The following is a 22,860-nucleotide window of genomic DNA, read 5'->3' on the forward strand; positions in this document are numbered from 1 at the left end:
CAAAAATTGCTCTGGATAAGAGCGTCTGCTAAATGACTTAAATGTAAAATGTAAATGTAATATCCAGAAATAAGTTGTTTGTAGATATAGTTTACAAGATCATGACTACAACTAAGTTATTAAGTCTTTGACCACACTAAGTTGTTACTTTGGTGAGTAAAAACTCAAGCTTCCTAGCTAAATTTCCCCCAACATCGGAGACTGCCTAACTTCAGACACTCGCTAGCGGTTAGAGGATTAAATCACCTCGAGCTCAACATTTAAATGGACTGGAAAATAATGGTAAAGACACCCTTCTTACTAGCTGACCATCGATTTTCATTGCAATTTATGTAAGTTAGGTTTTGAGAGTTTTCAAAAAGTTTATATCGGACATGCTGTATATTGTAAAATTAGACTCCGCGACAGACCACACATAATTTAATATCCAACTTTTTGCCTCTGAAATATAGCTAACGAATTTCAGGCAAGTCATTTTTTGGGGGGCCACAAAAGGCAACTAGTCAACTATCTAGTAAACACTTCGAATATGAGATTGGTGTCTCTTTTTTGAACAAAATTAAATGGATACATCTTGTAATTGAGCAAAATAGTAAGGTGGCCAATAACTGAGGATGTTATTCCGATAATACGGGACATCTTTTTTTGCTAAACCGCTTATCAAAAAGCTGATAGTCGTAGTGTTTCCACTGAAATGTCAAACCTGCTAATTGCTAAATTGTTAGGTAACATTCTTAGGAAGCCAAGTATCACAAAACATTGATGGCTTGATCACAAGATAACACTGTTGAAGGTAATATATTTCTTAAATGCTGTTGAGTATCCCGATAGTACGGGTCCATTTCTCTGATAGAAAACTTCTGATGTAGCCAGTAGCTGGAGAATAAAGATAAGTGTGTCGTGTTTTGACGGTGTGCTTGTGGTACTTGTGTGTGTCTCAGGGGGAGGATGAGACGGCTTTGAGGCAGTGTTATGAAGGAGTACAGAGAGACAGTGAAGTAATACGTGTCAGAGACACAGTGCTGCTGCGCTCCGGTCCCCGGAAGAAGTCCCTGCCCTACGTCGCCAAGATATCGGCGCTCTGGGAGGATCCCAAATCTGGTGAGAGAGAAATAGCAGGATGTCCTAACCTATTGTTGGGGTATAATAGTTGGCTGTGTGTGTGTCCCAGCTAGGGTTGCACATTTTGGGGAATATTCAGAGGTGGAAACTTTCCGTGGTAATTAACGGGAATATATGGGAATTAACGGACATATATGGGAATTAACAGAAGTATACGCAAATTAATATTAATACCATTTAAATGTAGATGTTTTTTTGCATTGGATATATTTACCATATCATATGGAGACAGAAGCATAAACCTTTTCCCTCATCATAAGTAGACATCATTGCAAATGATTAAATCCTTCCAATTTAGTTACGAATTGAACTTCAATTAAATGAGTTGACTCTTCACATGGGATGATTTCACTGAACAACAAAAGAAAGGGAATATTGAATGATCCCCAATGATCCATCGCATCTCCCAAAAATGTTTTCCACATAAATCTGTGAAATGATAGTCTAGAAACTAAAGCTTTGGTTGTCTTCCTCTCATGCTTCTATGTCTTCTCTCTGGACCTCCTCTATGTCCACCTCTTGAACATCAGACTCTGAGGCCTCATCTTCACGGTCACTTTCCAACCTTGTTGAGGATGGCTTGTTGTCAGGCCCAAAAAGCCTCAAATTTGCCCAGCTGGCCATTTTTCAAACCCTTGTATTGGTCAGCATGTTGCGTGCTTTGGTGTGTGTGTGCTCCCAAACAAGGACCAGTTGCACTGGAAGTCCCTTCCACTAGGTGGCCGATGAGATATGTTGGCACGTCTGCCATATTGCATCTTCACCCCAAAGCGCTTGGAAGTGTACTTCGCTAAACTGCCAAGAACCTTTCCCTCATCCAAACCAAGGTGGCGAGACACAGTAGTGATGACACCATAGGCCTTGTTGATCTCTACACCAGACAGGATGCTCTTTCCAGCATACTTGCGGTCCAACATGTATGGGCTTCAGGCAGAAGTCTTCACACTTTTTGATGTATTTCAGAACTGCAGTTTCCTCTGCTTGGAGCAACAGTGAAGTGGGCAGAGCCGTACGGATTTCTTCTCTTACATTTATCTGCAAACAGAGTCTGAACATCAGACAGGATGGCATGGTCTCCTTCAATCCATGCAATGGCTACTGCTATAGGTTTCAGGCTGCTTACCACTCTCTCCCAAAATACATCATCCAGGAGGATCCTCTTGATGGGGCTATCCATATCAGCAGACTGATATGGCCATTTCTTGGAGAGACTCCTTCCCCTCCAGGAGACTGTCAAACATGATGACAACACCACCCCAACGGGTGTTGCTGGGCAGCTTCAAAGTGGTGCTCTTATTCTTCTCACTTTGCTTGGTGAGGTAGATTGCTGCTATAACTTGATAATCCTTCACATATCTAACCGTTTCCTTGGCTCTCTTGTAGAGTGTATCCATTGTTTTCAGTGCCATGATGTCCTTGAGGAGCAGATTTAATGCATGAGCAGCACAGCCAATGGGTGATGTGACGGTAGGACTCCTCCACTTTAGACCAAGGAGCCTTCATGTTCGCAGCATTGTCTGTCACCAGTGCAAATACATTCTGTGGTCCAAGGTCATTGATGACTGCCTTCAGCTCATCTGCAATGTAGAGACCGGTGTGTCTGTTGTCCCTTGTGTCTGTGCTCTTGTAGAATACTGGTTGAGGGGTGGAGATGATGTAGTTAATTATTCCTTGCCCACGAACATTCGACCACCCATCAGAGATGATTGCAATACAGTCTGCTTTCTCTATGATTTGCTTGACCTTCACTTGAACTCTGTTGAACTCTGCATCCAGCAAATGAGTAGATAAAGCATGTCTGGTTGGAGGGGTGTATGCTGGGCGAAGAACATTCAGAAATCTATTCCAATACACATTGCCTGTGAGCATCAAAGGTGAACCAGTTGCATTACACAGCTCGAGCAAGACGTTCATTGTCATTTCTCAATTGGCCAGATGATTCTGCATCTTTGTTGCATTCTTCACATATGATTTAGCACAGTATTTGCAAATGTACACAGCTTTTCCTTCTACATTAGCTGCAGTGAACTGTCTCCACACATCAGATAGTGCCCGTGGCATTTTCCTGTTAAGATTCTGAAAAAAATGAGTAAAAAAAACCCAAATACAATTCAATGTTCAGATAAATAGTTAAGCAGTTAGATTAAACAACTGCTTTGTAAGATGCATGTTAAACACACTTTGCTGTAGGCTACTATTTACTAGTTAACAAAAAATCATGTATGTCATATAAAATATATTCACTCCACCCAGTATTGTAATCAAAACTTACTAGACAGCTTGTAGTCCTTGGCTCAGACAGTGTAGTAGTGTGAGCTCAATAGCATCTCATAAGTGTGCAATATCTTGAGAATCAGCTGTACATGTGATGTAAGAGTGCACTACACGTGTGATGGAAGAAATCACTGTACATGTGATGGAAGTGTGCACTGCACATGTGATGGAAGAAATCAGTGTGCATGCAGAGGGTTGCAATTCTATTGAGTTGGGGAAAGTTGAACCAAAATATGCCACAAGACCTAGAATTGCCTTGTGTATCCCACAAAAAAAAGGTTCACTGTTATGTTAACTTTTCTGATGAATTTAAGCTAAATTCCCGAGCTTAACTTTCCATGGAAAATTTTCGGAAAAATTCAGGAAATTTACCGGAAAGTTTCCAACCCTAGTCCCAGCTAGCACAAGATTCTGAGAACCGTGGTTCTTAGAGGTTGGTGAGAGCGTGGTTGTCCTATGTTTATTTAGCCTATAACCTTCCTGCAACTTTCTGGGAATGGTGCAGGATAGTTGCTTGGCTTTGGAACATTCCCAGTTCATTTAAGGAACTTAGCCCCCCCCAAAAAAAGTATGTATTGTTATTTCATCACTTTAACAGAACGTTTCCTAAAAGTACAAACATGGTTACATTTCATTTCAATTTTGGTAATGTTCTACAAACATTCTCCAACTGGTTTGACATTGGGAATGTTCTCAAATAGTTAAGAATGTTAAGAAACAATGTTCTTCTTTGGGAATTTCAGTACTTCAGCATAACATTTCCTACAGGTTTCCTCATGGTTGTATTTTATGGTCATGTTCTCAAATTGTTCCAAGAAAATTAAGAAAACTGTCCATAAAAACAACAAGACAACTTTAGTAATGTTGTGAATATGTTCTAAGAATGCTATTTAAAAACATACATTCCGTTCTCAGTATCAACAAAACTCTCTGTCCTCTATCTTGTTAAGTTCCCAGGTGTGTTGGCCGCGCCCACTAATTCACCACATCTGATCTTAACGAGTGCTTGTTTCCTCTGCCATTGGGTCTGTTTGAATATACTGTAATGACCAGCTTTGTATGTGTGAAAAAAAAACATGGCGTGCTAGCTCCATCCTGGTGGTGCAGTGGGCTAATTCCATGGATAGGGAACAGAAGATTATAGTTTCAAATCTCACTGAGGCCTTGACACAATAAAACATGTGTTTGCATGATGAATGCTTAAGGAAATTCATTTCCATGTGTCCTATCTGCTTGGCATTCAAAATGTTCACCCAAAATAAGCTACTAGTGTTATTGGAAGTCTTATTGAAACATTCAGTGAAAGTTTTAAAGAAGTCATTCAAAAACCTCCATATAACCTATAATAAAACCTCCCAGGAAAACTTTCAAGGAACCAGAGTAAAAGTTTCTGGGAACATCCCTGCAACCTAAAATGAAATATTCCCAGAACAGGCGAAGTGTTCTATTCTGTTCTTAGAATGTTCAAAAAAACGTTCAGTTTTACCAGTCAGGAAATGTTTGAATTTGTTCCCACAACCAATGTGAAACCAAAAACATACGTTCCCACAACTTCCAAGGAACCAAATGTGCTAGCTGGGGTGTGTGTGTGTGTGGTTGTTGTAGGCTGTGAATGGTTGTTTGTGTCTGCTGGCTGTGGTGTTATTCGAGGACCATTGTTTGTCTGAAATGCTGCTTATATCTGTCTGGTGAGAGACTGATCGTATTTTTTGTGTGTGTGCTGTTGGTTGGCAAAGCTGTACCTTTGTTCCTCTGTGGTTGTGTCTGTGTGTGTGTGTGTGTGTTTGCTCGCCTGTGTGTGTTGACCGTGTGTGTGTGTTTCCCCTCCTCAGGAGAGCTGATGATGAGCCTGTTCTGGTACTATCGACCTGAACACACACAGGGAGGCCAAGACTCCAGTATGCACTGTGAGGTGAGGACAACTCAACTATGGCTCAATCTCAGTAGTCTAAAGAGGCCTCTCCTCATCTCTTCTTTTCCTTCATCTCAGTAGTCTGAAGTGGCTTCCTCTCTTCCATCTCATCTCATTACCTTTGATTGTGTGGCGATTGATAATTGTATGTCTGTTTCTCACCATTCAGAAAGAGATTTTTGCCTCTCGGCATCAAGACGAGAACAGTGTGGCCTGCATCGAAGATAGATGCTATGTTCTCCCACTAGCACAATACTGTAGGTAAGAAACCACACACACACACACACACACACACACACACACACACACACACACACACACACACACACACACACACACACACACACACACACACACACACACACACACACACACACACACACACACACACACACACACACACACACACACACCATGTATCCATAATTAACACTGTAGGTGAAACTAGGCATTCTTTAGCGAGTAATATTACACATCACTGACATTAGAAGTGCTCTAAGGGAGAGACACCTCACTGTAGCATGGTCAATTGACTTGAGGTATAAAGTAAAGAAAGAAAGAGAAGAAATGTGCATTTAAAACTCACTTTCATTTTCCATATATAGATTTTGTGCCTTGGTGAAGCGGCGTGAAGAGGGTGCGCCCCCTGGCACTGCCAGAGTGGTCCCCTGCACCTCGGACTTCAACCCCCCCGACCACCGCCAGGTTCCTGCCAACATCAACCCTGAACTAGTGTACCTCTGCCGCCACGTCTACGACTTCCGATACGGACGCATCCTCAAGAACCTGCAGTAGGGGGCAGCAGAGGACACGCAAACACACCCCTAGTGGAGCAAACACACTCCTACACATGGGGCTGAAGGATGAGAGGGGGAACCCCTGAAGTGTTTTGGTGGGACCCCTGATTGACCCTTGACCCCTGATAGGCACTCGGGTCAGCTGGACGGAGACTGAAGGATCAAGTATCGAAGGGGGACCACTGATATCTGAGTGGGTACCTTAGCCCCCTTTACAACTGTAGCTAGGGAGCTGAAGTTTTGGCTCCCTCAACTGGAGAACTATACCGGCTTGGAGAAGGGAGAGGTGGATTCTTTCACAGAGATCTGTTCCTCCACACCACTTAAAGAGTTAATGGTCCTGGTCCCCATGTCCCGCTATACCATGTGCATCAACAGCCGTGTTGGTGACCTAACAAGAAGAGGAGCTGTTATAGCAGAGTGACACTGGGCTTATCACGGCATTGTTTTGATGTTAGAGCCTGACGTAATGACAACGTTCTTCTTCATTTGTGTTTGTCTCTGAGGCAGCTGTGATCGTGAGGGCACACACACACTGAGGTTTTATATCCCTGCCGTGTGTCAGAGAGTGACGTAGTGGGTGGGTATGTGTTCAGTGCAGGTTCACAAAGGATCGCAGTGTTTCCGCTATATTTCCCCTGTGGTAAATCGTGGCCGCCAAGAAAGTATATAAAGTGCCAGTCAAAAGTTTGGACACACCTACTCATTCAAGGGTTTTTCTTTATTTGTACTATTTTCTACATTGTAGAATAATAGTGAAGACATCATAACTATGAAATAACACATGGAATCATGTAGTAACCAAAAAAAGTGTTTAACAAATCAAAATATATTTGAGATTCTTCAAAGTAGCCACCCTTTGCCTTGATGACAACTTTGCACACTCTTGGCATTCTGTCAACCAGCTTCATGAGGTAGTCACCTGGAATGCATTTCAATTAACAGGTGTGCCTTGATAAAAGTTAATTTGTGGAATTTCTTTCCTTAATGCGTTTGAGCCAATCAGTTGTGTTGTGACAAGGTAGGGGTGATATGCAAAAGATAGCCCTATTTGGTAAAAGACCAAGTCAATATTATGGCAAGAACAGCTCAAATAAGCAAGCGGCACCGTGAAGACCAAGGAGCTCTCCAAACAGGTCAGGGACAAAGTTGTGGAGAAGTACAGACCAGGGTTTGGATATAAAAATATGAAACTTTGAATATCCCACGGAGCACCATTAAATCCCTTATTAAAAAATGTTAAGAATATGGCACCACAACAAACCTGCCAAGAGAGTGCCACCCACCAAAACTCACAGACCAGGCAAGGGGGGCATTAATCAGAGAGGCAACAAAGAGACCAAAGATAACCCTGAAGCTCCACAGCGGAGATTGGAGTATCTGTCCATAGGACCACTTCAAGCCGAGTGGCCAGAAAAAAGCCATTGCTTAAAGGAAAACATAAGCAAACATGTTTGGTGTTCACCAAAAGGCGTGTGGGAGACTCCCCAAACATATTGGAGAAGGTACTCTGGTCAGATGAGACTAATATTGAGCTTTTTGCCCATAAAGTAAAATGTCTGGCGCAAACCCAACACCTCTCAGCACCCTGAGAACACCATCCCCACAGTGAAGCATGGTGGTAGCAGCATCATGCTGTGGGGATGTTTTTCATCGGCAGGGACTGGGAAACTGGTCAGAATTTAAGGAATGATGGATGGTGCTAAATACAGGGAAATTCTTGAGGGAAACCTGTTTCAGGCTTCCAGAGATTTGAGACTGGGATGGAGATTCACCTTCCAGCAGGACAATGACCCTAAGCATACTGCTAAAGCAACACTTGAGTGGTTTAAGGGAAAACATTTAAATGTCTTGGAATGGCCTAGTCAAAGCCCAGACCTCAATCCAATTGAGAATCTGTGGTATGACTTAAAGATTGCTGTACACCAGCAGGAACCCATCCTACTTGAAGGAGCTGGAGCAGTTTTTCCTTGAAGAATGTGCAAAAATCCCAGTGGCTAGATGTGCCAAGCTTATAGAGAAAGTACTTGCAGCTGTAACTTCAGAAGGGGGGTGAATAGTTATGTACACTAAAGTTTTCTGTTTTTTTACCTTCTTTCTTGTTTGTTTCACAATAAAAAAAATATTTTGCATCTTCAAAGTGGTAGGCATGTTGTGTAGATCAAATGATACAAACCCCCCAAAAATCTATTTTAATTCCAGGTTGTAAGAAAACAAACTAGGAAAAGTGCGAAGGGGGTGAATACTTTCGCAAGCCACTGTATGTCCCCATTACCAGTAAAACATAATCAAAACCTATTTCTTTCACTTACTTGCTGTGCTGTTTCATAGTTAATTTGTTTAGTCTTGACCAGGATTTCATCATACATGTCAAGCAGTGAGGTTTTTAGCTCTGTCTGTCTGTGGCCTCTCGTCATCGGTGCGACTGTCACTGTGTTTCCATCTTGTCCAGCTCTGTCTGTCCGTGGCCTCTCGTCCTCGGTGTGACTGTCACTGTGTCTGTTTCCATCTTGTCCAGCTCTGTCTGTCTGTGGCCTCTCGTCCTCGGTGTGACTGTCACTGTGTCTGTTTCCATCTTGTCCAGCTCTGTCTGTCTGTGGCCTCTCGTCCTCGGTGCGACTGTCACTGTGTCTGTTTCCATCTTGTCCAGCTCTGTCTGTCTGTGGCCTCTCGTCCTCGGTGCGACTGTCACTGTGTCTGTTTCCATCTTGTCCAGCTCTGTCTGTCTGTGGCCTCTCGTCCTCGGTGCGACTGTCACTGTGTCTGTTTCCATCTTGTCCAGCTCTGTCTGTCTGTGGCCTCTCGTCCTCGGTGCGACTGTCACTGTGTCTGTTTCCATCTTGTCCAGCTCTGTCTGTCTGTGGCCTCTCGTCCTCGGTGCGACTGTCACTGTGTCTGTTTCCATCTTGTCCAGCTGTGTCTAACATTTCACGTAAACCGTTTCTTGTCTGCAACGAAGTAGTGGTCCTTGTACATAGCATCGAGCATGGTGGCGACACAGTAAAGAGGCTCAGAGAGAATGCCTGTTAAAGAAGTAGTGGTCCTTGTACCTAGCATTGAGCATGGTGGCGACACAGTAAAGAGGCTCAGAGAGAATGCCTGTTAAAGAAGTAGTGATCCTTGTACCTAGCATTGAGCATGGTGGCGACACAGTAAAGAGGCTCAGAGAGAATGCCTGTTAAAGAAGTAGTGGTCCTTGTACATAGCATCGAGCATGGTGGCGACACAGTAAAGAGGCTCAGAGAGAATGCCTGTTAAAGAAGTAGTGGTCCTTGTACCTAGCATTGAGCATGGTGGCGACACAGTAAAGAGGCTCAGAGAGAATGCCTGTTAAAGAAGTAGTGATCCTTGTACCTAGCATTGAGCATGGTGGAGACACAGTAAAGAGGCTCAGAGAGAATGCCTGTTAAAGAAGTAGTGATCCTTGTACCTAGCATTGAGCATGGTGGAGACACAGTAAAGAGGCTCAGAGAGAATGCCTGTTAAAGAAGTAGTGATCCTTGTACCTAGCATTGAGCATGGTGGAGACACAGTAAAGAGGCTCAGAGAGAATGCCTGTTAAAGAAGTAGTGATCCTTGTACCTAGCATTGAGCATGGTGGCGACACAGTAAAGAGGCTCAGAGAGAATGCCTGTTAAAGAAGTAGTGATCCTTGTACCTAGCATTGAGCATGGTGGCGACACAGTAAAGAGGCTCAGAGAGAATGCCTGTTAAAGAAGTAGTGATCCTTGTACCTAGCATTGAGCATGGTGGAGACACAGTAAAGAGGCTCAGAGAGAATGCCTGTTAAAGAAGTAGTGATCCTTGTACCTAGCATTGAGCATGGTGGCGACACAGTAAAGAGGCTCAGAGAGAATGCCTGTTAAAGAAGTAGTGATCCTTGTACCTAGCATTGAGCATGGTGGAGACACAGTAAAGAGGCTCAGAGAGAATGCCTGTTAAAGAAGTAGTGATCCTTGTACCTAGCATTGAGCATGGTGGAGACACAGTAAAGAGGCTCAGAGAGAATGCCACCAAATCACTTGTTCACAGCCTTTTGTAGAGTACTTTCGCAAGTTTTTACCCCACGGTCTGTCGGCAGTTTTGTTGAGCAGGTGTTTCAATGCCATGACAGAGGGTATCACATCTGCTGCTAACATTTTCTCAAATGCCATTGAAATGGCAGCAGCAGTATGAGAACCAGCACATTCTTCAGCATGCAATACGGCTTTCCTCAGTACGAAATCCTCATCAACCCACTGTGCTGTCGGACTTAGCATGCTCATGGGGCTGACATCGCTGGTCCAAATTTTAGTCGTGAAGCTAATAGCAGTGATGCCCATAGCAAGTAGCTCAGGGAAGTGCGTTTCAAAAATACTGTGTAACTCCGGTAGGGCAACATCTGAAACACAGCGCATTCTTGGTAGTGTGTACTGGGGCTCGAGGTGCTCGATCAGTTGGCGAAAGCAAACATCATCCACGACAGTGAACGGTTGATTGTCAAGGGCAATGAATTCCATTATCTTGGTGTTAATGGGTTTCACCTTGGAGTTGTCTTGCTGAAATGTTCTTACTGTTTCAAATGACTGCTCGACTTGAACTTGTTTAGTTGTTGGAAGTGTGCTCTTAGTATTTTTCTACTTTTGTTCTGTGTAGAGCTGTATTTTTCGTGGCGTCATTACATCATCTTCCTATGTTATAATGGTATGCACGTCAGCTTTGACATCGGTTTTGTACATTGGGCCGATGTTGGCATTTTTAGCTAATATCATCCGATTCCGATATGCATATATATATATATATATATATATATATATATATATATAAACACACACAAACTACCATTCAAAAGATTGGGGTCACTTAGAAATGTCCTTGTTTTTGAAAGAAAAGCACATTTTTTTGTCCATTTAAAATAACATCAAATTGATCAGAAATACAGTAGACATTGTTCATGTTGTAAATGACTATTGTAGCTGGAAACAGCTGATTTTTTATGGAATATCTACATAGGTGTACAGAGGCCCATTATCAGCAACCATCACTCTGTTCCATTAGCATGTTGTGTTAGCTAATTTAAGTGTATCATTTGAAAAGGCTAGTTGATCATTAGAAAACCCTTTTGCAATTATGTTAGCACAGCTGAAAACTGAATAGAATAGAAAGAGGAGTGGGAGGCCCCAGTGCACAACTTAGCAAGAGGACAAGTACATTAGGGTGTCTAGTTTGAGAAACAGACGCCTCACAAGTCCTCAACTGGAAGCTTCATTAAATAGTACCCACAAAACACCAGTCTCAATGTCAACAGTGAAGAAGCGACTCTGGGATGCTGGCCTTCTAAGCAAAGTTGCAAAGAAAAAGACATATCTCAGACTGGCCAATAAAAATAAAATATTAAGATGGGTAAAAGAACACTGGACAGAGGAACTCTGCCTAGAAATCCAACATCCCGAAGTATTCAGCTATGTGAGAACTCCTTCAAGACTGTTGAAAAAGCATTCCAGGTGAAGTTGGTTGAGAGAATGCCAAGAGTGTGCAAAGCTGCCATCAAGGCATACAGTGCATTCGGAAAGTATTCAGGCCCCTTCCCTTTTGCCACATTTTGTTCAGTTACAGACTTATTCTAATGTATTAAATAAATACAAATCCTCATCAATCTACACACAATACACCATAATGACAAAGTGAAAACAGGTTTTTAGACATTTTTGCTCATTTAAAACCATCAAAAAAAGAAATACCTGATTTACATAAGCTCAGGTGAATCCTTTATCCATTGATCATCCCTGAGATGTTTCTACAACTTGGAGTCCACCTGTGTATCGAGGCACAGAGGGTAGCAAAACATTTCAGAATTTCTTCCTAGAGCTGGTCGTGTGTGTCCAAATTTTTGACTGGTACTGTAAATATTTTTTCTTTTTTTACACCTTTATTTAACCAGGCAAGTCAGTTAAGAACAAATTCTTATTTTCAATTTTCAATGTTAACTGCCTGTTCAGGGGCAGAACCTTGTCAGCTCGGGGGTTTGAAGTTGCAACCTTCCGGTTACTAGTCCAACGCTCTAACCACTAGGCTACCCTGCCGCCACTAAATATAAAAATTGGGATGGTGAAACGTTTTCTGTGTAAACCGTAAACGACTAAAACTAGATAAAAAAGTATGTAGAATAGATAATGGAGCCATATATATATATATATATATATATATATAAATAAATAAACTAACAACCACCAGAATAAAATATAGACAGTCAGGGAATTTTTTTTTTAAAAATGTCATGGTGCCCCATTGATTTTGTTATAATGTTTAAGTCACTCAGATAGCATAAGACAGGGGTCAGCTACAGGATCTGCATATTTTTACGTTTTTGATCAAAAAGGACTTCAAAATCACCAGGAATTTAGCAAAAAAATTACTTTAAGTTAGTAAATATTTTCCCCAAGTATTCCATTTACATTTACATTTAAGTCATTTAGCAGACGCTCTTGTCCAGAGCGACTTACAAATTGGTGCATACACCTTATGACAACCAGTGGAACAGCCACTTGCATCTAAATCTTGTTGGGGGGGGAGAAGGATTACCTACCCTTACTTACCCTATCCTATCCACCAATAAAAAGCGACGTGATCATGTCTCAATGTAATCAAGGCCAATTTGCAGTGTACAAATTATTATAAATATATTCCAAGCTCCCCGACCATCTGCTTGGACAAAAATGTCCCGTTGCAAAGTGTAGTTGCCTACCCCTGGCTTAAGAACACAGGAAACACTACTTTACTAGCTTTAAAACTGTAAAATGTTCTCTCGGCCGCATGCCAAAATCTGTAGAATTGCAGGAAATGTGTTTTAAAACAGCATTATGCGGCCAAGAGGAAGGGCTCTAAAATGTTTGGTCGGAATCCACACCATTGGACACGCCTACCAAGCCAGCCCCCCCGCCGCCCACGCTAACTTTGCCACCACTGCTGGGAAAAAAATCCTAAGGGAAACACTGAAGTGGAATTACTCACCATTCTCTCTCTTGCTTTGTGAGAACAGAACACAACACACTAACCTTCTCAAATCATACCCTGTTTCCCATGTAGTGCACTACTTAGTAGAGAACTGTATAGGGCTTTGGTGGAAGACCGTGCACTATATGGAGAATAGGGTCATTTGAGACCCCCCCCCCCCTACCTCTCCGGCTCTGCATTGGTCTATCAAAAGGAGGATTGTTGAGGATGTCAGTGCCCACCTCTCTAGAGTGTTCAAAAGGGTGACATTTTCCAAAATGTTCAATTGGAATTCTAAGGTATTGCAGACACCATTGCTTATTATACATGTCTATCTTAACTTTCTGTAATATTGTGCCCTCCTGAACGACACACTATTGTTCCCCCATAACTTGCCTTGTGACTTGAAGGTAGGGCTTAAGGCAGCTCGTCTCACCCCATAGAAATTGGATGAGTAGAATGGACAAAGTCAAAATCCACAGACAAAATCCATATGGATTTCACCTGGCCCAGCCAATATGTGCGACAAAACACATCTTGCCATTGTTGTTTGTGTAGAACACTGACAATTCTCATGGATTCCAAGTGATAAGCATCAATTCATTCAACATCCCAACATGGGACATCCAATATGGCCGCTGATCTACATGTAGTGGAAAGTTTTTTCCATTCTACTCATTCTAATTCTATTCCCTGTCCTTTTCCACCCTTCGAAGCTCCGCCCTCTCCAAGATAAACCAAAGGATGTTAAAGCAGGGCACCACCCCTTTCCTCCTTCTCCTAGTCTTCTCCTCCCTCCTCTCGTCTCCTTCCCTCCCTTGTTAGATTGCACTAATCCATTCCTTAATTAGAACGTCTATCTATGATTGTGTTCTGATTTGTGTTCAGCTACAAATATATTATAACGGGAGACAATACTGTGTATTATTACTGTATGTGTGCTTAGTAGAGAATGGAAACTAAGGCTGTGCCATGGCAACTTTATCAATGCATAACTACTTCATGTGTTTTACTATTAGAGACATCCGCCAGCATACTATCTATGTGTCACTTCAGGGGTGGACTACCTTACTCTTAGCGAGCTACTGTGTATGCAGGCTTTCGCTCCAGCCCTGCTCTAACAGCTGATTAGTAGAATCCTGCATTCCCAGTAGCTCTCCAGGAGGACGGTTGGCTCTGGTCTATATGTTACCTGTCATATCCATCTAATGAAATAATGTGTACGCTGATAAATCATTCCTGTAGATCGTGGGTCCACAATGGGATTATTGGTATTTATCCACACTGTCCAGGTGGTTCAGGTGTAACTCGCTGTGCGGAATGATGTAATGTGATGTCTCAGAGGTTTGGGTTGGAATCTCTGAAAAATGCTCTTTATTGATACACGTTATTGAGATGTGTTGGTTTTTTTGTGTGTTTTTTTTTACCACAATCATTCAAATTGCCTTGTAACCTTCTGCAGAAGTGTGTCTGTCACGTTTAGTCTTAGACAAACGGCAGTGTCTGACTGAGTTGGTACTTTTTAATAGGAAAGAGCACCTTGGATTGCTTTCTGTTCTATTGCTGTCCTAATCTGCAAAGTTTTGAATAATACCCAAAAGCCATCTTAAACTTTCTCCATTCTAACAGTATGAATCATACCCCAAAATAGCGACTAAACAAAGCTTGTATATGAAAAATCATATATAAAGTTTAAATTGAAAAATGATCAATAGGCATGTTCTTCCTATTGGTGCTCAGATTGTTTAAAAAATAAAAAAGTTATATATATTCTCCTACTTTACAATTTCTCCTTGTCGAAAATATTTTATGTCATTTTCTCAAAATGGCATATGCAAGGGACTATTTTTGACAAATGTATGTGTAAATCGAGGAAGGGGAATTTTTTATTTTTTATTTTAGATTAGTTTTGGATTTGAATCACAAGTCAGAAGTTGAAATTTGACCAAAAACCAGTAAGAACAGAAATAAAAATGGGAAGGGTTAGGTTACGTTTTGATTCATTTCTGACTAGAAGTGTTGGAACAAGATATCTGAGGTCCCTACCTGAGAGATATTCGTTACACGTTATTTTACAGTCCAGTATTTATCTGGTATTTACTTTGAATTTGCATGGTAGAATATTAGTTAGTTACCTATTAATTACATTTTAGTTTCTTAGGATTCATTGGAATGTATAAATGAATATTAGATAAATACCAGCTAAATAGAGTTGACGATTTCATCTTAAATCAGCCAGCGATTCCCTCGTGACAGGGGGAATGACAGCTGGGAAAAAGGGGAGTTTCTAGCCTGTCTATCTATGGGTAACAGGGTCGATGTGTTATGCTCACAAAATGGCCCAAAACAACTAGAACCGCCTCACCTGCTTTTACACTATGATTTGACTATTAGATGTTTAGTATTTAATAATAATATTTAAAAAGGAATAGTTTCACCATATTAAAAACATGAGTTCAATGCACGTAACAGGGTTTTACCTTAAAATGCGGGACATATGTAAATGAATCACTACTCACATTTAAATCAATAATCTTCAGAAAGGACTTTTGTCAAAGCAACAAACATATCTAGAGCTTTACAATGATGGTGAAAATTGGAGAAATGTTTGGATTAAAGTGGGTTGAAATCGTCCTAGAAGTGACAGGGTTGATATTCATATGGGGGGGAAAAAATCGGATTTATTGAATTCTCCTTAAGGTCTAAATTAAGGGCACTGCATTTAATATAATAGACTTAAGATTCAATGTTCGTGCATCATATCAATTTAAAATATCAAAGGGACGCAAAAAAGGCACCCATTTGTGGAACGACCCGGCTGATGTTTATCTAAAAAAAAAAAAATTTTAAGCAATATTTGAATGGGGTGAACAATACAATATATAAAGATTTCAATTGAACTTATTTGGAAAATATAAAAAAATATATATATATATTAAAAAATGATTGGTTTCTTTGTATTAGTCATTTCTGAGTTTTCAAGATGAAATGATTGAATGGAGATGAATTACTACACAGAGGTTGAAGTCATTTGTTTGTAGTTAGCCGTGTACACTGCTGTTTCTGTAACAATGCTAGTGGCAAGGCCAGGTTGGCAACCGCAGAAACAGATTGGCACCAGAGCTACTTACTATCTAGAGATGGAACTTGGCCTCAGGGGTGAAGAAGGCCAAACCACATCCTGACACAAAGTTAGGAAAGGTAGAAGTTACACTCTAACCATTGATCCAGGATCAGATACTGTATCTCCTCATCCCCTTTAAGGTTATGATTGAGAGTGTAGGATGACTCTTAAGCTGATCCTAGATCTGTGGTTGAAGGAGTGAAACGTCTACCTGTAGCCGTCCTGGCTGACCTTAGGGTTTGACGTCTGGGAAGTTGCCATTTTAACAGGTAACCCTCGCTTCATTGATCTGTCCAGTTAGAGGACTGAGTCACTCTACACCAGGTGTCCTGACCTAGGGCAGGTGAACCTTGTCCTTCTGCGGATGTGTTCTGTCTTGTGGGGTTTTGCTGCTGATATTTTCTGTGATGTCATAAATGAGCATTTAAGTCATTTGGGATTTGGACTTGGATGTCACGTTGTTTTCATATGGGGAGATTCAGATGAGAGGGTTGAGATACAGTCTTGACCCACTATGGCTTTACTCCCAGATGTGTAATTACAGTACTGGGCCCCTAGAGGGCGACACATAGGCAGATCTGGTGTCCTACTGACAACTTCAGAACAGCACACCCTGACTACGTCACAAAGCTCTTTAACGTTTCCTTTCCTCATCTCCTTTTGTTTAGGTCACTGATGAGGGGGGAATTATATAGGATTATATTGTCATATGTCTCTCTTTGTCAAACATTTATAAGCCTATTGGAAAGGAGATGGTATATTGTGTTTGGGCTATTGGGGCATAGTCATGATATGTCAAGTGTACGTATTGTTTCCATGGTGACATGGGTCAGACATTCCTGACCTCTGATATCCACCATTCCACTTCTCGCTGACCCAGGATGTGTTCTTTCTCCAACCAATCGAAACAAATCACCGGACAAATGCCGGAAACTCGGCTTTTTGTGTTCTTCTGTATTACTGCTAAATGTCGGCATATATTTTGATATATTTAACAATGATCTAAAAGTCTAGATATTTTTGGAGTAGAGAGAGGGATGTGTGTATCGGATAATCGTGTCACTGTCATGCTCTCTGAAAATCTCTTGGATTCTTGGGAAGAATTCTAGTATCCCTGCTGATTTAATGTACCATTGACAGACTATTTATAAAGATTTAAGTCCTTTGTGAGAAAAGAAAATGGTGGTCTGTCTTTTAATCGGATTCTGGTGTGTGTTCATTGTTAGTTTTGCGTTCAAATTACTAACCTGTCATCTTAGCTCATGGCATACATTATGTTGGTTGCAACCAACAAGGTGTCAGTAGTTATACTACAGGTTCAGGACACAGGCTTTGGCCTTCTCTCTTTCCTCGGCCCGTCTTTGTACGTTGCTTATCCCAGCTCATAGCATTAGGAATGTCCAGTGCTCTGAGTGGCCAGACGCTAGCACAGCACACCACATCAACGATGTGATCCTCCATCTGACAACTCAACAACTCCAGCAGGCTTTCACATTTGTTTTTACACTTCAAACATTAAAAAGAGTATTTGGTACTTTTGTTTACTTTTTAGCCAGTAGTTCTTTAAAAAGTAGCGCTCGTGAGCCAAAAGTGGTCCCCGAGAATTGGTGTCAGATACGTCATGGCTCTCTCGGTTTGCTGTGTGTGCATCGTGCTAGCTGTCGCTCAAATGACGAGTGGCTAAAGCTCATTGGCCAGAAATCAAATTGAAATAGGGGGCTGGCCTACGTGGGGGGAAAATGTAAAGGAAATGGCACATCACAGCTTCCAGAAAAACACTTGCTTTCAAACTAGGGATTTCATGGCTAATAGAGATAAGACAGTAATTCTGCTGATTTATACATGTATGCAGCCTACCCATTGACACATACAGCCCAAAGTGGGAGGTTTAAAAAAAATGTATACTTTGTAGTCACCAAAGTTCCGGAGCATGTCAAGCAGCAAGGATGGACTGGGACCAGAAATCGTCACGGGTATTTCTGAAACACTGGCCCATTATTTTTGCACCGGTGTCTGTGAAATGGGACAGCAGCCAAATAGCCAAATGATGATCAGTACTGTACTCCTGGAGCGCCTGCAATCCTCAGGGCCAGGTTAATGCAGAGGCTTGCCGGGGCTGAAGCCACTGGTCCCAGGCCCGTGGGGGACCCAAGATGCAGCCCCCCTCTTAGCTTGACATCATGGGAAAATCAAAAGAAATCAGCCAAGACCTCAGAAAAAAAAATTGTAGACCTCCACAAGTCTGGTTCATCCTTGGGAGTCATTTCCAAAAGCCTGAAGGTACCACGTTCATCTGTACAAACAATAGTACGCAAGTATAAACACTGTGGGACCACGCAGCTGTCATACCGCTCATCTCCTAGAGATGAACGTACTTTGGTGTGAGAAGTGCAAATCAATCCCAGAACAACAGCAAAGGGTCTTGTGAAGATGCTGGAGGAAACAGGTACAAAAGTATCTATACCCACAGTAAAACGAGTCCTATATCGTCATAACCTGAAAGGCCGCTCAGCAAGGAAGAAACCACTGCTCCAAAACCGCCATGAAAAAGCCAGACTATGGTTTGCAACTGCACATGGGGACAAAGATATTTTTGGAGAAATGTCCTCTGGTCTGATGAAACAAAAATAGAACTGTTTGGCCATAATGACCATTGTTATGTTCGGAGGAAAAAGGGGGAGGCTTGCAAGCCGAATACCACCATCCCAACCGTGAAGCACGGGGTGGCAGCATCATGTTGTGGGGGTGCTTTGCTGCAGGAGGGACTAGTGCACTTCGCAAAATGGATGGCATAATGAGGAAGGAAAATTATGTGGATATATTGAAGCAACTTCTCAAGACATCAGTCAGTCAGTTAAAGCTTGGTCGCAAATGGATCTTCCAAATGGACAATGACCCCAAGCATACTTCCAAAGTTGTGGCAAGATGGCTTAAGGACAACAAAGTCAAGGTATTGGAGTGGCCATCAGAAAGCCCTGACCTCAATCCTATAGAACATTTGTGGGCAGAACTGAAAAAGCGTGTGAGCAAAGAGGCCTACAAACCTGACTCAGTTACACCAGCTCTGTCAGGAGGAATGGGCCAAAATTCACCCAACTTAATGTGGGAAGCTTGTGGAAGGCTACCCGAAACGTTTGACCCAAGTTAATCAATTTAAAGGCAATGCTACCAAATACTAATTGAGTGTATGTAAACTTCTGACCCACTGGGAATGTGATGAAAGAAATAAAAGCTGAAATAAATCACTCTACTATTCTGACATTTCACATTCTTAAAATAAAGTGGTGATCCTAATTGACCTTAGACAGGGAATTTTTACTAGGATTAAATGTCACGATTTGAGTTTAAATGTAGTTGGCTAAGGTGTATGTAAACTTCCGACTTCAACTGTATTATATATATATACACGTGTTTAACAGTCAAAAGTTTGGACACACTTACTCATTCAAGGGTTTTTTCTTTATTTTTACTATGTTCTACATTGTAGAATAATAGCGATGACATCAAAACTATGAAATAGCACATCTGGAACCATGTAATAAAACAAATCAACATCTGGAACCATGTAATAAAACAAATCAACATCTGGAACCATGTAATAAAACAAATCAACATCGTTTATATTTGAGGTTCTTCAAAGTAGCCACCCTCTGCCTTGATGACAGCTTTGCACACTCTTGGCATTCTCTCAACAGCTGTCAACTTCCGACTTCAACTGTAGGCCTTGAAATACATCCACAGGTCCACCTCCAATTGACTCAAAAGATGTCAATTAGCCTATCAGAAGCTTCTAAAGCCATGGCATCATTTTCTGGAATTTTCCAAGCTGTTTAAAGGCACAGTCAACTTAGTGTATGTAAACTTCTCACCCACTGGAATTGTGATACAGTGAATTATAAGTGAAATAATCTGTCTGTAAACAATTGTTGGAAAAATGACTTGTCATGCACAAAGTAGATGTCCTAACATTGTACAATAAAAAAAAACAGCCCTTAATCTGTCCCTGGCAATCCTCACGCCCATCAGTACTGTAGGCCGAATACACACGTCCATTAGTACTGTAGGCCGAATACACACTCCCATCAGTACTGTAAGCCGAATACACACTCCCATCAGTACTGTAGGCCGAATACACACTCCCATCAGTACTGTAAGCCGAATACACACTCCCATCAGTACTGTAGGCCGAATACACACTCCCATCAGTACTGTAGGCCGAATACACACGCCCATCAGTACTGTAGGCCGAATACACACTCCCATCAGTACTGTAGGCCGAATACACACGCCCATCAGTACTGTAGGCCGAATACACACTCCTATCAGTACTGTAGGCCGAATACACACCCCCATCAGTACTGTAGGCCGAATACACACTCCCATCAGTACTGTAAGCCGAATACACACTCCCATCAGTACTGTAGGCCGAATACACACTCCCATCAGTACTGTAGGCCGAATACACACTCCCATCAGTACTGTAGGCCGAATACACACGCCCATCAGTACTGTAGGCCGAATACACATGCCCATCAGTACTGTAGGCCGAATACACACTCCCATCAGTACTGTAGGCCGAATACACACTCCCATCAGTAATGTAGGCCGAATACACACTCCCATCAGTACTGTAGGCCGAATACACACTCCCATCAGTACTGTAGGCCGAATACACACTCCCATCAGTACTGTAGGCAGAATACACACTCCCATCAGTACTGTAAGCTGCCCGAGGCACCAGCAATTCACACTCCCACCACTACTGTAGGTATTAAACCAGGAAAAGCTAGGTGGCTTCTATGGGCGAGAGGGACAGTTGCCAGCGGCACCTCCAGCTCTTTAAGGAAGGTGATGCCACTCCATAAGGCAATGCTAGCTCAAACTAACCACAGGCAGTGAACAACAAGTTTAGCTACCCTACATCAGCAGTGAGCAGTGCAAACATTTCGTAATAATGTACAGTGCAGAACCCTTGGGTTGGCAGAGCATCTGCTTGCAATTTAGTAAGTGCAAAATAGACAGAAAGGAAGAAGCTTACTGTAGTTCTTATTGTTGAAGCCCTTCGTGTACCTCATACCCTTTCGTCTGTTGTTGAACTCTTCCATTCCTGCATCATTGGAATAGTAGGATAGAGTTATCCCTAAACACTCATCTAAAGTCAGTTTGAGTGTTTCATTTTACATTACATTTAAGTCATTTAGCAGACGCTCTTATCCAGAGCGACTTACAAATTGGTGCATACACCTTATGACATCCAGTGGAACAGCCACTTACAATAGTGCATCTAAATCTTTTAGGGGGTGAGAAGGATTACTTACCCTATCCTAGGTATTCCTTGAAGAGGTGGGGTTTCAGGTGTCTCCGGAAGGTGGTGATTGACTCCCTGTCCTGGCGTCGTGAGGGAGTTTGTTCCACCATTGGGGGCCAGAGCAGCGAACAGTTTTGACTGGGCTGAGCGGGAACTGTACTTCCTCAGTGGTAGGGAGGCGAGCAGGCCAGAGGTGGATGAACGCAGTGCCCTTGTTTGGGTGTAGGGCCTGATCAGAGCCTGGAGGTACTGAGGTGCCGTTCCCCACAGCTCCGTAGGCAAGCACCATGGTCTTGTAGCGGATGCGAGCTTCAACTGGAAGCCAGTGGAGAGAGCGGAGGAGCGGGGTGACGTGAGAGAACTTGGGAAGGTTGAACACCAGACGGGCTGCGGCGTTCTGGATGAGTTGTAGGGGTTTAATGGCACAGGCAGGGAGCCCAGCCAACAGCGAGTTGTAGTAATCAAGACGGGAGATGACAAGTGCCTGGATAAGGACCTGCGCCGCTTCCTGTGTGAGGCAGGGTCGTACTCTGCGGATGTTGTAGAGCATGAACCTACAGGAACGGGACACCGCCTTGATGTTAGTTGAGAACGACAGGGTGTTGTCCAGGATCACGCCAAGGTTCTTAGCGCTCTGGGAGGAGGACACAATGGAGTTGTCAACCGTGATCATGGAACGGGCAGTCCTTCCCCGGGAGGAAGAGGAGCTCCGTCTTGCTGAGGTTCAGCTTGAGGTGGTGATCCGTCATCCACACTGATATGTCTGCCAGACATGCAGAGATGCGATTCGCCACCTGGTCATCAGAAGGGGGAAAGGAGAAGATTAATTGTGTGTCGTCTGCATAGCAATGATAGGAGAGACCATGTGAGGTTATGACAGAGCCAAGTGACTTGGTGTATAGCGAGAATAAGAGAGGGCCTAGAACAGAGCCCTGGGGGACACCAGTGGTGAGAGCGCGTGGTGAGGAGACAGATTCTCGCCACGCTACCTGGTAGGAGCGACCTGTCAGGTAGGACGCAATCCAAGCGTGGGCCGCGCCGGAGATGCCCAACTCGGAGAGGGTGGAGAGGAGGATCTGATGGTTCACAGTATCGAAGGCAGCCGATAGGTCTAGAAGGATGAGAGCAGAGGAGAGAGAGTTAGCTTTAGCAGTGCGGAGCGCCTCCGTGATACAGAGAAGAGCAGTCTCAGTTGAATGACTAGTCTTGAAACCTGACTGATTTGGATCAAGAAGGTCATTCTGAGAGAGATAGCGGTAGAGCTGGCCAAGGACGGCACGCTCAAGAGTTTTGGAGAGAAAAGAGAGAAGGGATATTTCCTTCCGTAATAATTAATGGTAAGATTGGAGAG

The 22,860-nt window shown here is 42.6% G+C and overlaps 1 protein-coding gene across 6 annotated transcripts in view; it reads left to right on the plus strand.

Annotated features, from left to right (window-relative positions):
* LOC118398408 (bromo adjacent homology domain-containing 1 protein-like) overlaps positions 1–22,860 on the plus strand; it is a 91,079-nt gene that overhangs the window by 59,863 nt on the left and 8,356 nt on the right. The window contains exons 3-5 of one of the 6 annotated variants that reach the window (XM_052470736.1): positions 5,229–5,308; positions 5,478–5,569; positions 5,914–6,103. The exons of the other annotated variants lie outside the window; for them this stretch is intronic. Coding sequence (XP_052326696.1) covers positions 5,229–5,308; positions 5,478–5,569; positions 5,914–6,103 — 362 coding nt within the window. Of the gene's footprint in view, positions 1–5,228; positions 5,309–5,477; positions 5,570–5,913; positions 6,104–22,860 lie in introns of those variants that run through there. 6 annotated transcript variants of the gene reach the window in all.

The sequence above is a fragment of the Oncorhynchus keta genome, chromosome 19 (genome assembly GCF_023373465.1).
Source record: "Oncorhynchus keta strain PuntledgeMale-10-30-2019 chromosome 19, Oket_V2, whole genome shotgun sequence".
NCBI classification, from domain to species: Eukaryota; Metazoa; Chordata; class Actinopteri; order Salmoniformes; family Salmonidae; genus Oncorhynchus; species Oncorhynchus keta.